This window comes from Medicago truncatula, chromosome 6, assembly GCF_003473485.1.
Source record: "Medicago truncatula cultivar Jemalong A17 chromosome 6, MtrunA17r5.0-ANR, whole genome shotgun sequence".
NCBI classification, from domain to species: domain Eukaryota; kingdom Viridiplantae; phylum Streptophyta; class Magnoliopsida; order Fabales; family Fabaceae; genus Medicago; species Medicago truncatula.
Genome location: NC_053047.1, coordinates 38029198 through 38044681, shown reverse-complemented (window position 1 = coordinate 38044681; position 15484 = coordinate 38029198). Strand labels below are relative to the sequence as shown.

The 15484-nt window shown below is 33.8% G+C and overlaps 1 protein-coding gene across 2 annotated transcripts; it reads right to left on the bottom strand.

Moving 5' to 3' along the window:
* Window positions 1-1510: 1510 nt before the first annotated feature.
* LOC11437150 (DEAD-box ATP-dependent RNA helicase 10) lies at window positions 1511-11115 on the bottom strand. Of its 2 annotated transcripts, none has more exons than XM_003620325.4 (14): window positions 10876-11115; window positions 9552-9701; window positions 9017-9146; window positions 8833-8902; window positions 8609-8671; window positions 7128-7202; window positions 5892-6011; window positions 5436-5477; window positions 4815-4889; window positions 3605-3751; window positions 3277-3414; window positions 2961-3072; window positions 2771-2859; window positions 1511-1834 (listed from the first exon to the last, which is right to left on the bottom strand). In XM_003620325.4, exons 2-14 carry the CDS (start codon window positions 9685-9687, stop codon window positions 1715-1717), a joined length of 1317 nt encoding a protein of 438 aa, XP_003620373.2. In that variant the 5' UTR covers window positions 9688-9701; window positions 10876-11115; the 3' UTR covers window positions 1511-1714. The 2 variants fall into 2 exon arrangements, with proteins under 2 accessions (XP_003620373.2, XP_024642406.1); XM_024786638.2 differs by having other exon boundaries at window positions 10880-11114.
* Window positions 11116-15484: the final 4369 nt, after the last annotated feature.

Below are 15484 nucleotides of genomic sequence, written 5' to 3'. Positions count from 1 at the left end.
CTCTGTGCTACATGTGGGTTTAGGTGGCTTTGAAGTAATTAACAAAGCTAAGCTAAGACACAAATAGAGGCCGCATGTCCTAAAACTGTCTTGTGTGCAGACATTCTTTTTTTCAAGCTCGAGACAGTACTCGCAAAGTTAGTGGTAGCGACATAGACTACTCAGTAGCATCAGTACATAGAGATGGTCGAACCTCTATCTTTGACGAAGCAACACAAAATCTACCATCGTGATATTCCAACGTGTAGGAACTTATCAATCGTTTTGCTAGAAAAGGTCTGTTAGCGGATGAAAATTGAAATGGTTACACTTTCCGGAGCTCGTTCTATTGGAGTCTCGCATTGTTCTTTCTCAAATTGGTTATACTCTTTCATTGAAACCTTTTCTCAAGATCCTCCAATGGACCATAGCTTTTCTCCAAATCCTTCAATGTGTTAGACCAAATTTGGTTAAAAGAACAAAGCCTTAGGTTTGCTATGTTGTTAAAATCCAAGTGTTTGCCACCAAAGTCACAACCTATAAAGCACGAGCATCGGACACAACATGGACACCGACATGCCAACATGGATAATAATTTGGAAAAAATGTCATGATTCAGTGTAATCATATGTGTCACATTCAAAATACACCAAAATACACCTAATTTAAGAAGTGTATGTGCTTCATAGATCACAACAGTCACATCCCTAGTAGCCAAGATTTCATCCCTTAGGATTAAATTAAGGAAAAATTGCATTAACCTCCCTTGAGGAAATACTTCGATTCATGAACAAACGAAATAAAAAGAAATAGTGAACAACCAATATAACACACCGAGTCTGACAAGAATGATGAAAACTGACAAGTGAAACCTTGGGAGCAATACAAGAACAATGAGAACAACGGTAAACAACAATGAGAAATATGAAAACAATGACTAGAACAATGAGAACAGCACCGTGAGCGGAATGAACAACGATCCAAAAGAAAAGAAAAACCTGACGAGAACAGAGATTGATTGTCAACAAAAAAACATGAACTTCGACAATAACAATGAGAAGTAAGGAAGATAAGATCGTAATAAATGTCCAAGAAAATGTATAATAGGACAAGAATGAAGAGATTTCCGTTTGAGTGTGTGTTGTGAAAGGAGGATGAAAATTAGAAAGAATGTTTTCTCCTCTAACGGCAAACTAACAGAGTGTAATAGGGCGGGTTGGTGATGATTGGAAAAATAGCAGGGAGGTTTATTACAATTAGATTAGAACTTAGGGGAGGTCATTTCCCTTAAATTAATTGTATGTTTTGAATTTAATAGGTAATTAATACCTTGTGATATCCACAAAGTATTTCAACTGATTAATCATCCAAATTAATGATTAAACTTGTCTCATTTTATTACATTATGTCATATACTATCTTCTACATTACCTTTTTTTGAATAAATTTTCTACAATACCTATACAAATATTAAAATCAAGAGGAAAAAAAACTATATTTTTTAAATCGTGTAATCAAACAAATAAGGCAATAGAGAGAGAGAGAAGAATGTTTTTGTATTTATAACTTAAGACAACGTACTCAAATCCTAATTTGAAAACCTATTCCTATAACCAAATAAATAATTTGACTCTCTCCATACTTGTTTTGAAAATCTCAAAGAAAAGAAATTGACAACAAAAAAAACTTAGACAAAAATGAACATAATATTTTTTTTCGGAAACAAATAACATATTTATCTTCTAAACTTCTTAGACGATTTTCTGTCTTTCAGACCAAAGTATTTGTCAACATCATCATCCTCTCCTACATCTCCTTCGCCCCTCCGTTTCTTCCCTCCGGATTCCTTCATTTTCTACACGAACAAAAAAAAAAAACGAATAGTTAAATATTAAGAAAGTAATTAAATTAACGCATTCATTATTTTCATATCTCCATGTTGGTAATCCTAAGCTGTAAAGTGATATATGGCTTGAATTGTGGTATGGGGCAACCCTCAAGCAATGAGCTGGTTGAATTATGCTCAAACCCAAATTCTAAGATAGTATAGACTATAGAGTTCATCCTAAAGATGTCTAACAATGAGTGCACTGTTGCAACTTTCTGCCACGGTTGCATCAAAGCATTATAGCATGACAGATTTAGTGCTAGTAGCCATAGGCTGCAACAGCTTCTATATCAGCCATGTTTCTTCCATAGGCCGCAACATCGTGTTATACGGCAGATTCTTTGGCTTGGCCCCTATCCGCCATTGGACAGTAATATGGCCTACATAATCGTTATAAGTGATGGTCATCCCTCAATTCATAAGTTGATTATGTGGCTGAGTTAGGCCCAACTCAAATTCTATAACTCCATAATTTACTAAATCCGATAATATAATCACAATGAAGATGAGATCATCTCTATTTCTCAAAATAAAGAGGCCTTCATTTGGAGAATGAAAAACACAGTATATAATGTATCAAAACATTTTTTATCATTTAATTCTTTTTTTGAAAATTAATCTGTGTCTTTCTCTCTAATTAAAACCCTCATATATGGAGAGAATCTTAGCTCGTCATAACCTATGCATCTTTTCATTCATTTGTTTTTTTTAAATAAGCTATAAGAAACAATGCTTATACCCAAACCCAATGAAGACAAAAATTGAATGGGCGGGCAAGTTACAAGGGAGTCAATTTTCAATTCCCACAAAATTTCCCGAACTTACTTTATCTATTTAAAACAGAAATAGATAGAAGACTAGAAATAGCCAAAAATATAGCTAAAGCTCAATGCAAAAATTTACCGTGGCTGCTAATCTTTTGGCTTCGCCAACACGCTCTTCCAAAAGCAAAACTTCCTCTTCATTTGCAGGATATTCTGGTAGCTTCTTGCCTGAAAAACATTTGCATTTGTTATTTGTAAAGAATTAAGACTAAGAATAAGAATTTCTTGCTTCTTAAAATGTCACCGCCAAGGCAGAATATGCTTCTCACCTATAAGTTTCTCTATCTGAACGTACCACTCCAGCTCATATTGGTTAACAAGGGAAATGGCAACCCCAGAGCGCCCTGCACGAGCAGTCCTTCCAACACGATGTATATAATCCTGCAGGTCACACAAGGTCAGGAAACCAGTGAATACAAAAATTCTCGTTGCATGATTTATGGATTTCTGTTAGTTTAGATCTATCTTCCTAAAATAGCCATGAAAATACTAATAAATTACTACCATTACATTAAGCTAACAGTGAACTTCTGATCAACTATTATTGTAATAAAACATGTCAATGTATTGCATAACACAACTTACTTTGGAGTTTGTAGGAATATCATAGTTAATCACCATATCTACTGCTGGAATATCCAGTCCCCTACTAGCTACGTCAGTACAAAGGAGAATATTGCAATCCCCAGACTTGAACTTATTCAAGGCTCCAAGTCGCTTTGGCTGTTAAAAGAAAGATATTAAATATAAATTAGAGATATTTTGTTGTCATTGGCACACCTACAAACACAAATAATGGAGGGAGATGACAAAGAATCACTCCATCTACAACAGCATGACTTCCAGCAAGGAAAGAGAAAAGGAAATTTTAGAACAAATTACAATTATAATGCATGATATCCAACACAAATACCTGACTCATATGACCATTAATTGGGATGGCTTTTAAACCGAGATTCCTGAGAATCAAAGCAAGAAGCCGGGTTGAATCACATGTCCGAGTGAACACCATTGATGTACTTCCAGCCATTTCAGTGAGAATGTATACAAGGTAGCAATCCTAGGAAAGAAGCAAGCAATTGACAAACACAATAATCAAAGGTAAAAAAAGATAATAGTTGTGATTTAATGAAACCCAACCCAAAATGAATGAAATTTTGTTAGTTTCACTCCACATAGGCAATTTGTAAGACCTGTTCAATACAACCATTTCCTTTATACTATTTACCAAAAAAAAAATATTTTGCTTTATAGTCAAAACACTCGTCTTTCCTCTGCATCTAACACCATAACTCAATCTTAAGTTGTGCTAGAATAAATCAAACACTTTTATTTTGCTAATTCTAGGCCCGTTTGTTTTAGATTTAAAAAAAAATAAAAAATATATCATTTTTTACGTTGTAGTTTTGTTTGTGTGTTAGCTTCTTCCAAAAATCATTTTTAAAAAAATGATTTTTATGATGAAAATGAAATAGCTACTTTGATTAGCTTTTAAAGCCAACTATTCTTAATAGAAGATTGAGAAAAATATAATTTATGGCATCTACGTTTTTCAACCATATTAATGAAAATCATAGTTTTACAACTTGAATACTTTTCCAATCATAATTTATGCTTTTCTTAAAAACTCTCCAAAGAATATCATATTTATATCAAAATCACTTTTATTTTAACCTATAACAAACGGGCCTTCTATCGTATTTGTCCTATGTAACCTAGAATGTATGTCTTCAGTCTACAACAATAGAAAGCAGCTGATATTTTCTAAAGGGAAACTATGCCAACTTATGAGATTTTCACTTAGATAGCCTAAGCCAAAGGGTACTACTTTTTAAGTCATGTTCTGATCTACTTCTAATATACACACCAAAATAAATAAAATATATGTATATAAAATAAAAAATAATAAAAAATAAAAACTGTAACTATGCCCTCGTTTAAACCAGGGCCCTGATACACGTTTTAAAAAACAAAAATTTATTTGGCATGACATTTCAAACAATTTTTCCCTCAACAAGAGTAGTATGGAATAGCTTAAACAACCTAATATTAAGAAGTTGAATGAAAAATTGATACGAAAATAATTGAAATACAATAATTTTTGGACAAGGGAGAACAGATACCTTATGTTTTGCTGGCAAGAAGCGATATTGTTGCTTCAGCGTGTCGACCGTAGAATACTTGGATGATGTTTCGATCTAAATTGGATATAAAATTGTGAAAAATCGGTGTGTATAGGTAAACCACAGCTCTTTTCCAATGAAGATTTTTATATTAAATTGCAAATGTCAAAATATAATAATATTTCCCTCCCCTAAGAGATGAAATATGTTTCACTATAGTCCCCCCTTTTAATGCAAATGAACCGATAAATGGTGGTGCTGGTATTGGCGAGCAAACCACCAAAGGACACTTTTCTTTGTGATTTTCAATGTCATAAACAGCGCTCACTTTGAACACACTATTTTTTATTTTAAGACAGATGAAATGAATTTTAAAAACCATTAGTATCAGAGCTTTGGAATTTCACTCAAAACCTTCATTTTATTCTCTACCAATCTATGTCCCTAAAGTCCATGATTGCGGTTCAAAGAGCTAACCGCCATTTACAATAAATACGGGAGAAGTAATGTCCCTAAGGCGGCAATAAAAATTGACTAAACTGCAATACATATTAATCTTTCAAGGGAAAGAAGTATAAATTTCCATATGCATAAACATATTTGTAAGTATTATGGCTGTACCTTCACAGGATTCCTTAAACAAACCCTTTGGAGCTTCTCGACCTGAAATAGCAAAAGTGCAACTTCTTCTATTACAACAGAAACTTCAAAAATTAATAGATTACACAATCAATCATCTTGTACCATAAGATCCTTAACGGAGCAATTGTGTCTGATAATAACAAAATATAAGAGATTTGACCAAGAATAATTTGATCAATTACTTTTTAAAATATATTCAAAAGTTTATAAATTATATTAACTAACAACTGTAATTTATGTTCATTAGAGAGTTTGAATAATGTTAATTTATGTTCAACTAGAATTTAAGCATACAAATAAACTACAATACGGCTATACAAAAGATGTTACTTTAATAATTTTAGATGCAGAAAAGCTTTCTCTAACGGCCAAGGGAGAAAAGGGATAAAAATAAATAATATATTAAGTTTACAGAAAATAAACTGAAGAATTTACCTTCTTTGTCATCGTAGCAGAAAAAAGGAATGTCCTCCGCTCGCGAGGGATCATTCCTAAAATCTCATTAAGTGATTCCTCAAAATCCTCATTCAACAGCCTGTCTGCCTCGTCTAAGACCTGCTCAGAAGGAAGAGAAATCAAACAAATCCAACCACAGCTAAGAAACATTTCATTTTTTTAAGTCGGCAAGCAACTGTAAAAGCAAAACACATTTATCTCTATGACATGTTGAAATTCAGCTGCTAATCTTATTTAAACACAACTGCACAACCTTGGAAGACATATAAGTTATAACTATATCAACGCTGAAACATATATGTTTCAATTTCAACAATAATTCAACTGATATGATACTTTTTTTTAAAAAGGAAAATATAGTATAATGCTATAAGCCAAGTACGAGGCATGCAAAACTAGAACACAAAGAAATCAACTGGTATCAATTAAAAAACCAAGTTCAAGTTCTCAAATCAGCTCATCAGTTCTAAATAGCATATTGTAGTAATATAGACTTACTCGTTGAAACAAAAAAGGTGTGATGAACTTATCACGGCAAGAAGCAAATTGGGTAGGCCGATTATGCAGAAATTGATCATAACTTATGTTGGGCTTTTTGGAAGAGCAAGGGGATTATTGTGATAAGTTTTTCTCTTAACAATAATAAATATATTTAGTGTAAAACTAATGATAACATTTTTAAAAAGTGCTTGTATTTTTATTTTTGTCTGAGTGTCTTATTACGTATTTGTCCAAATTTGGTCATAATAAGAGACACAGCATAATTCAGATCCCATAGAACAATTTTTCACTTGTGCCTGTCTGCTTTGCCGTAGTCAATTAAACAGGAAAACTAGCCCTTAACAAATATAATTGAAGTATGGTCAATCTAGCAACATGCTCTCATTTCACAAGAAAACTAATATTTAATTAATTTAATTATAATCAAGGAAAATCAGTCTCATGAGAAATTCCTAGTTTTGCATGCAAAACAATAGTATTTATGACAATAAAAAAAAAGTTTCATATTAATACACTAAGGAAACAAATAAAATAAAAATAAAGCATGTTACAGGACAAACACATGAATAGTGAAACCCCTTATTACGCAGAAAATAATATCATCAGTATATACAGACATAAAATATGGTTCATACTACACATGCATTCACCACTTAATTACTGAATGTAAAAATTGAAATTCCTGATTAAGTCAAAATTGTGAAGAAATCATACCAAGTATTTTAATCTAGCAAGAGAAAATCCTTTGGTGTTTTTTAGGTGATCCAAGACACGTCCAGGAGTCCCAACCTTAAAGAGAAAGAAATAGGCTTAAATAAATGGTAAACAAAATATAAGACTAATGAAGTTAGCAGACTAATAGTAGAGTACTAAATCAATATACAATCTCAACAGTCAATCTTGTACACGCAAAACCTGCATAAGTTCAGTTATCTCATATCATCGGTATTAATCATTATTTTAACGGCAAATATATATATATATATATATATATAGGATAAAGAGAAATAATCAACAATGCAAAGATACTAGAGTACCAGAAGTACCGAGCGGTTGCTCGGCAAAACAAAACTCCCAAGAGGGCACCCAAAAAAGAAAACCAGACACCAATATAACACCCACCCGCAGAGAAGGTGGAAGGAAACACCTCACACCTGCACCACACCCTGCCTACCCTGCCTAGAAACCCCCCATCGGAAGAGCTAGCCCCAAAGGGAGGTGAACCAAGCCTACTACCCCAAGATCAGAGACACAGAGACCAAACTCAGGACCCCGCTCAAAGGCACCCGAACACGATCCCTCCCCAGCCAACTACCGGTCCCAGCAGATAGTTGGTTCCACCACCCACTCATAATGGGAGAAAGATGACCATAGTGTCTCTTAAAAAATCGATGCCAAGAGGTAAACTAGATTTTATCAACCAACTGCTCAACATCCAATGTCCTAGCAGAGAAGACAAGATCCTTGTGAGACCAGATGGACCATACAATTGAATGCCAAATCAACAAAAAACCATACCTAAACCTCTCTCTCTCCCAGGAAACATACAACACCCCTTAAAAAAATCCTACCAAGTCGCTCGGAAGAACCAACTCCCAACCTAACCACCTATTAATCATTTTTTGCATCATTCATGTGCAATGTTGATAGGACATCCAAGGCATGGTATTTGATCCATCATTTACTTCATGTATACAAGTTAAATTTTAGCATAGACAATAACTATACTCGGCAAGTAAATGTTAAAACAACATTAAACAGCTCCATAATATTTGAATACAGATATCATGCTAATTTCCTTCAAAAAAACATAAACGATACCATGCTAACAACAATATGAAGGAAAAACTAACAGAAAGGAATATGTGTTTCCAGAATAGTACTTTGATTTTTAATATATTATCACAGATAAATCCCACCGCTATGCAAGATAAATCAAATATTCAACAGAAAGTTGATTATAATTCCTGAATTCAGATGACTATAGAGTTACAAAGGCTGATAAACAATCAAGAATTTAACACATCAATGACAACAAAAACAGAGAACATTTATTTAGTGAAACATGAGTTAATTTTTTATCCACACAAGCAAGACAAGATTTTACGCCTCCCTCACCTATTACCCTAATGCTCTTGATGTACAAGAATAAACATATGAAATCAAAGCATGCCTACAGCAGTAGTAACACTTACAATAATGTGTGGTAGCTTTGCTATCTTTACGGATTGTTGTACCATGTCAATCCCTCCGACAAGCTATAGAAAAAGGAAAAGATAACAACAATCAAATAAATTGTTTAGTATGCATGTAAATAACCACCATATGATAAGAGGAAAGAAGCTTAAGCTATATGGTGAACATGAAGACATAAAATTCAAGCACAATGAATCACGTCAGAAAAAATATTATAACTCACCACAGCGCACTTGACACCGATTTCAGAACCTAGAGCTTCAAACTGTTCAGAAATTTGAATTGCAAGCTCCCTAGATCACGAAATAGGTTAGAAGAGAAGAAATTGTATTAGTTAAATATCAGTGAGATTGAGAATCTGAATTATATGAATATTAAATCCATGATCAGTTATCGAAGTATCTAACCTTGTGGGAGACATCACGCATGCAAAGAAATGGTTTGGGCGCGGTGCTTCTAAGAGTGCATGCAATATCGGAAGAGCAAAAGCTCCAGTTTTACCAGAACCCGTTTCAGCAAGTCCAATCAAATCTTTTCCTGTGAATAAAAAAATATATAAAAAAAAAAAAAAGCAATTTAATACAGTTTAACTTTAACCATCATTAACTATGCCACTGTCAAGAACTGAAGCAGTAAATATGGGGGAAAATTGTGTGGTTGAAATAGAATACTTTTGAAAACAATAATACAATAAATTTGAAAATATAAAAACTATAATACTACAACAACAACAACCAAGCCTTAACCCGCTAAGTGGGGTCGGCTACATAGATCAAATTACTCCATAATGTTCTATAAAATTGACATGTAGAAATTCATGTTCAAAATCGGATTTCGTTGGGATTATATAACAAGGATTATCATTTTTTGCAATCATTCTTCCTGTCTATCTCTATTTTACAAGAAAAAAATGTTATATTTCAAGCATAGATCATATCAAACCTTCCAGTGCAGGAGGAATTGCTTCTATTTGAATCTTCAGCGGATTCTTCCAACCCATTTTTTCACAAGCTTCCACCAATGACTCGGGTAAGCCGAGATCCTTAAATGATTTCATTTCTTTGTTCTCTTCCTCCATTCTCAGTTTCTAACCTGTAATAAATAAATTTCAATATCAAATTTAAAATTACTTGTATGAGGGAAAATTTAAAAGTTAAAACCATCAAAAGTAATAAAACATAGGACTAATACATACATATCAACCTACAATCTAAACAATAAAAATAGGAAATGTCTTTGTATGGCAACAATTTCTAATAATTTTCTGATATTACAACAAGTTTAAAAAATAACTTGAACTTCCATGTATCTACTACATCAGTGTTATTAAACTCAGATTGACATCGACTCGGTCATGGCACTTGGTCACTGGATCAACAATCGAACTAGTGGACCACAAGTTGAACCATATGACCTTGTCTGATAAAAAATGTCACAAAATTCATATGATAACATGGACATTTCATACTTGAGAAAATACTACAAAAAACTCATACCATGTCTTAAAAAATCCCACAAAAAAAAAATCACCTTAATGCGCGGCAGCAGACAGAATTGTTGTGCAAAGCAAACAGAATAAATCACCTTTATATTCTTAGACCACAATGTAAGCTCTCGACACTTTAAATAAGAAGTATACAGTGTATACCCCATTTTAAATTAGAAAATTAACTCACAATAGAAATCACATTGTTGTATAAATAAATGCTCATAAACATAAGCAGTGCCACTAAGGGCCTGTTTGGATTCGCTTATTTGATCCTTACGAAGACTCTCAAGTTTGACAAACATCATGGTTCACACCTTCATTGTTTTAAGATAAACACCTTATTGCTTAAGGGTTGTTTTTATATCAACAGACAAAATAAAGTTAAGGGCCTGTTTGAATTGGCTTATTTGAGTTTATCTATATGCATGCATTTTGTGAGATTGTGTGAGAGAACTTATGAAAACAGTTTACAACATTTTTCATAAGCTGTTTCCTAGTTATATTCATAAGCTCTCCAAGATAGCTTATACAAAAATAAGTTAGGCCCTATTTGGATAAATAGCTTATTTGCAGCTTATAGTTATAAGCACTTATGTATATTCTTGTGCTTAGGTTTCAAAATACCGGGATTGCGGCCGTTACAAAACGAACTTTTCACGTCGAGAACAAAAATCACAGGAAAATTCAGAAATTTGAACAGGAGAAAAGGAATCGAATCTCATATTAAAAAAAAGCACAAGAATACAAGAACAGGCGAAGAAGGAATCTGAATCTTACTTACTTCTCTTCCTGCTTGCGATTTCCGATTCTGGTGTTGCCGTTTCTTCTCCTTGTTCAGGTTTCTTCTCTTCTTTTGAGTGAATAACACACGTATACGCAGCTTCACTCTTCGTTCAATAATCGACTGAACCTTCAACTTCTTCTCTGAATTAATTTTCACGGGTCGGTCAAATTCATCCCTGTTTTAATGTCCATCAAAACCTTCCGTCCAAGGACTAATTTTCTTGTACGTATAGCAAGAAGAAAGCCACATGTTCGAGGACTAATTTGATTGAATTTGAAAAAGTTAAGTTTTCACATTTCAGATTTTTTTTCCCTATTTTTCCCATTTTGCCCCTGCATTACTCATACCTCCTTCACATATAAGTGAGAAACATCAAAAACGTCCTTGACCCTTCTCCTTCCCACTAAAACTTTCCGTTCTCGCCCCTCCAAAATCATCATCATCTCTGAGATTCTGACGTTTTTGAAGTTTCAGTGTTCTGCTGTTTAAAAAAGGTAACGTCTTTCCTGTTGTTCGTATTCACCCTATTTTTGTCTGTTTTTTTGTATTTTCGTTTTAAGTTTTGATCATTTTGTTTACCGCATTTATGTGATCGTTGATGCTTTCCTTGTTCTTTGTTTGTGTTTATTGCGTTTTTGAGACAGTTGTTTTGATTATTCGTTTTAGAGTTTTGGGTCTTAAAAATGTTGTGCCTGGAAATGCAGAAAGTGCAGGAAATATTGTTGCAAATGTTGGACAGGTATAACACTTACATTTTAAGGATCGATTTGACAATTATTTAATTAATTGAAGGACTTATATGATTGATTATGTCATAGTCTATGGACTAATTAGATTGAATTTGCAATTTCAGGGTGTTGCACCAAAGAGGTATGGCCTTAGAAGACCAGTTTTTTCAGCTGATAGGCCTAAGCAAACACAAATGAGGGGTCCTGCACCAGGTCATCCAACTCCTCCTGGCATAATTAGAGTTTCATATCCAACCTATGGTCCATCCGGTTCGAATCAACCTCAATTCATGGAGTTTATACCAACCCCCGGATTTCCAATGAAGTGAAGCTTCATGAAGTTCAAAATATGATTTTGGGCTTATTTGAATTATGCCCCATAGTTGGGTTTCCTTCTACTTATCTTTATTTAAGACTCATGACTTGTTAATGTCCCATAGTTAGGTTTCTTTTGCATATGTAATGTCTCGGACTTTTAACTTATGACCTATGACTTTTGCCTAAGTAATATTTCATTTTCAATTTGTGTGTTCTAGCTTTTTTACTTCATTTTGTACATATATGCTTCAAGGATCAATTTGATATCTGACTAAACAATTCATGAACTTATTTGATGGGTTTTTAGTATAACGTATGAATCTATTTGATAAATAGAAAAATAATTCAGGGACTAATTTGATGGAAATATTATTACAGAAAGGTTACATTTCTGAATCATCTTCACCCTCTTTTCATCATCCATTAAACTTGAAGTTTTTTGAATTATGGAAGAACTGGACCACTTATTATTGGAGGAAATTTAGGTGATTTTAGAGTGTAGATTGCAGATTGTGTAATTATGGTTCCAATTTTATACAATTAAGGAAGAAAGAACCGTTGGGGAAGAAGAGAGCAGTTTGGGAAGAAACCAACAAAATTTCTGCAAATCAATCAATTTAGTCATTCGAAATGTTTGTTATTATCGGCCAAATTACTCCCTGCCTACGTGGCGTTTGACATGTGAGAGGTTAACGGCCACGTCAGCCCCGTTAATGCTCCGTTTGAACATAAGGGCTAAGTTGATTGACATTTAACAAATTCATAGATTAAATTGATATTTTGCATAATTGAGGGACTAATTTGGCCGACCCGTGAAAATTCAGGGACGAAGTTGATGATTCACTCTTCAATAATAATAATAATTAATAGCAATTACTTTTAGATGGTTTATTTGTTTATTCATATATTTATTTATTAAACTCAAACAAAAAAAAGTGTGCATTCATCTCTTATTTATTAAGTATTCCCGTGAGTTTAGCTCAGTTGGTAGGAATAATGCATAATATATGCAAGGTCTGAGGTTCGAATCTCGGACACCATAAAAAAAAAAAATCTCTTATTTATTAAGTTCAAGGTAATTTTAAATTGACACTCTTAATTTGAGTATTTAGGTAACAAATACTAGATGAAGTTTTAGAGAAAAAGTTGGGACTTTGATGTTAGAACTTTGAACTTTTATTGTATATGTTGTTGTGATTGTGATTTTGTTGGTGAATTACCACCATGACTCATCAACAAATTCTTCATATGACTACTAACAAATAGAACCACCAAGAAGTTTTGGATTGTTTGATTATGTCTTTGGATGAAGTGGAAATAATAATGATGAAGGTGGTAGTGGAAGTTATGATCCTGCACGTCGTTCTACCTGTAACACCCCGTTTTCCCAATATACAAATTTCTTAAACAATTATCAGAGTAAAAACCATAAACGGGATATCACATAGAAAACGTAATCCAAAAACAGTTAAATGATAATTTAACCTTCGCAAATATCTTTCACATAGCAGCGGAAAATCATAAACATAAATCATAAACGTTCCTGGCACGCAGGCCCAATAAGTATCTCAAAAGAGTTTATCAAAACATAAGCAGTTCACGTAAAAGAATGAAGCATGTTATAGCATATAACCCCATCCCGTTACGTATCAGAGCGACCTAGACGACACAGTGAAGGCAAGGCCAACTCACGAAGCAACTGCACACTAAGCACGATCACCTGCAAGTTACCCATACGAAGGGCAACATTTTCAAGCAGAAGGGGTGAGATTTCATAATAAAATAACATTAATCAATGTAATTGCGAATCATAAATTAACATCATAATCATTCCATTATTAACTTTGCATAAATGCTAAACAGTTATCACGTAATCATATATCCAATTCATTATGAACAACGTAACATAATCAATAAACACTTATCACGTAATCACATATCCATTCATCATCAACAAGGCATCTTAATCATGACAATGTGACAATGCTCCTAGACTCCTTATATGCATGTGGTACCAATCGTCATCATAAGTATTAATATACTTTAATCGTGCGGAGGACAAAGCTCCTATAAAACGTGCGGAGGACAAAGCTCCTAATTTTCGTGGTGAGGACTAAGCTCAATGATATGCTATGCATGGACACAGATGAACAAAACATCATAATCATCGTAATCATGTGCATTCAATAACTTGATGCAAAACGTCATCATTTTCATTATATTCATATATAAACATTGCTTACTCAGTTAAATAACAGCAACAGCATAGTCAAGTCGCATAACAGCAAGGAGATATCAATATATCAACAACAATTTACTAGAATCATAATCATTTCAATTATATCTTACATATTGCACAATACCTAAATCATGCTCAAATAATATCAACTTAACTCAAAAGCTTTACAGACTGCATTAAACGTTATCATAAGGTTTCATTACCAATTAGGGGTTCACTCTGGGCCAAAAAGTGCGACACAGATCGCACAAACACATACTCAAGTTCATCCTGGTTGTACTCGCGAGGCGAGAGTACTTACTCGCCATGGCGAGCACCACTCAACTCACAACTAAGCTTGTTCTGGGTTCCCTCTGATCCTACATTCATTCCTAATCAATACTAGGTAAGTTCAGGTACTCAAAGGCATACAAGATTCAACTAAAAAGGTCGAAACACAAAATATGACATGCACTCTGCCTAAGCTCGCGAGGCGAGGAAGGTTGCTCGCCATGGCGAGTTGAACCAAACAACTCGCGAGGCGAAGGAAAGGGGCTCGCGTGGCGAGCGATGAAGTTCATCACTCGCGAGGCGAGGATCATCACTCGCCGTGGCGAGCGATGAACAGAAGCACGGGCAGACTAGGGTTTTTCTCAAAAATCCCTCACACAACATGGTTCAAAGCCTAATTTTGGTTCCAGAATTCATCCTAAACATATTCTAAGGTTATAGGACGGTTCTTACATCAATCTAAACAAGTTTTACCGTTTGATCATCAATTTTTAGGGATTTGACCTAATTCCAAAACTTCTCTAAATCAATCCTAACTTGGTCAACTAATCATCAGAATTACAGTAATTAACATTATTGAATTATTAGTCTCACCCTTACCTGGTTATGAAGAAATCGCAGCTCTCTCTATGCTCTTCTCCCTTCTAAGCTTTTTCTCCCTTTTCCAAAAGTTTTCACGTACAATGAGTTTCTAAAATATTAGGTCTTCTCCTATTTATACCTCTTTCTAATAACTTATCTTATCTCACTTTCTCCCCCAAAACTATCTAAAATATCAAAACAGCCCTCAACTAAATATTTTTCAAATCTTTATTTTATTTAACAATAAAATAAATTCTCTAATCTTATCAATTCCTCCAAAACTCATAACCTAACACGTCATCAATCAAATCACCAAAATCACCACAATTTATCAAAACATATCAAAATCATACATATATTATATAAATATAATATAATCACCTAAACTCGATTAAATAACGATTAAACGAAAGTGGGCGTTACACTACCTGAAGTGGAAGAAATAGTCACAAGAAAGGGGGTTTG

What these genes read in the sequence shown, in the direction of transcription:
- LOC11437150 (XM_003620325.4), bottom strand. Translation starts at nt 9,687, where the DNA reads ATGGAGGAAGAGAACAAAGAAATGAAATCATTTAAGGATCTCGGCTTA. An exon ending in TCGGTGTCAAGTGCGCTGTG is followed by an intron (nt 8,672 to 8,832) that starts GTGAGTTATAAT and finishes CTTTTTCTATAG; the next exon opens with CTTGTCGGAGGGATTGACAT. An exon ending in TCAGATAGAGAAACTTATAG is followed by an intron (nt 2,860 to 2,960) that starts GTGAGAAGCATA and finishes AATGTTTTTCAG; the next exon opens with GCAAGAAGCTACCAGAATAT.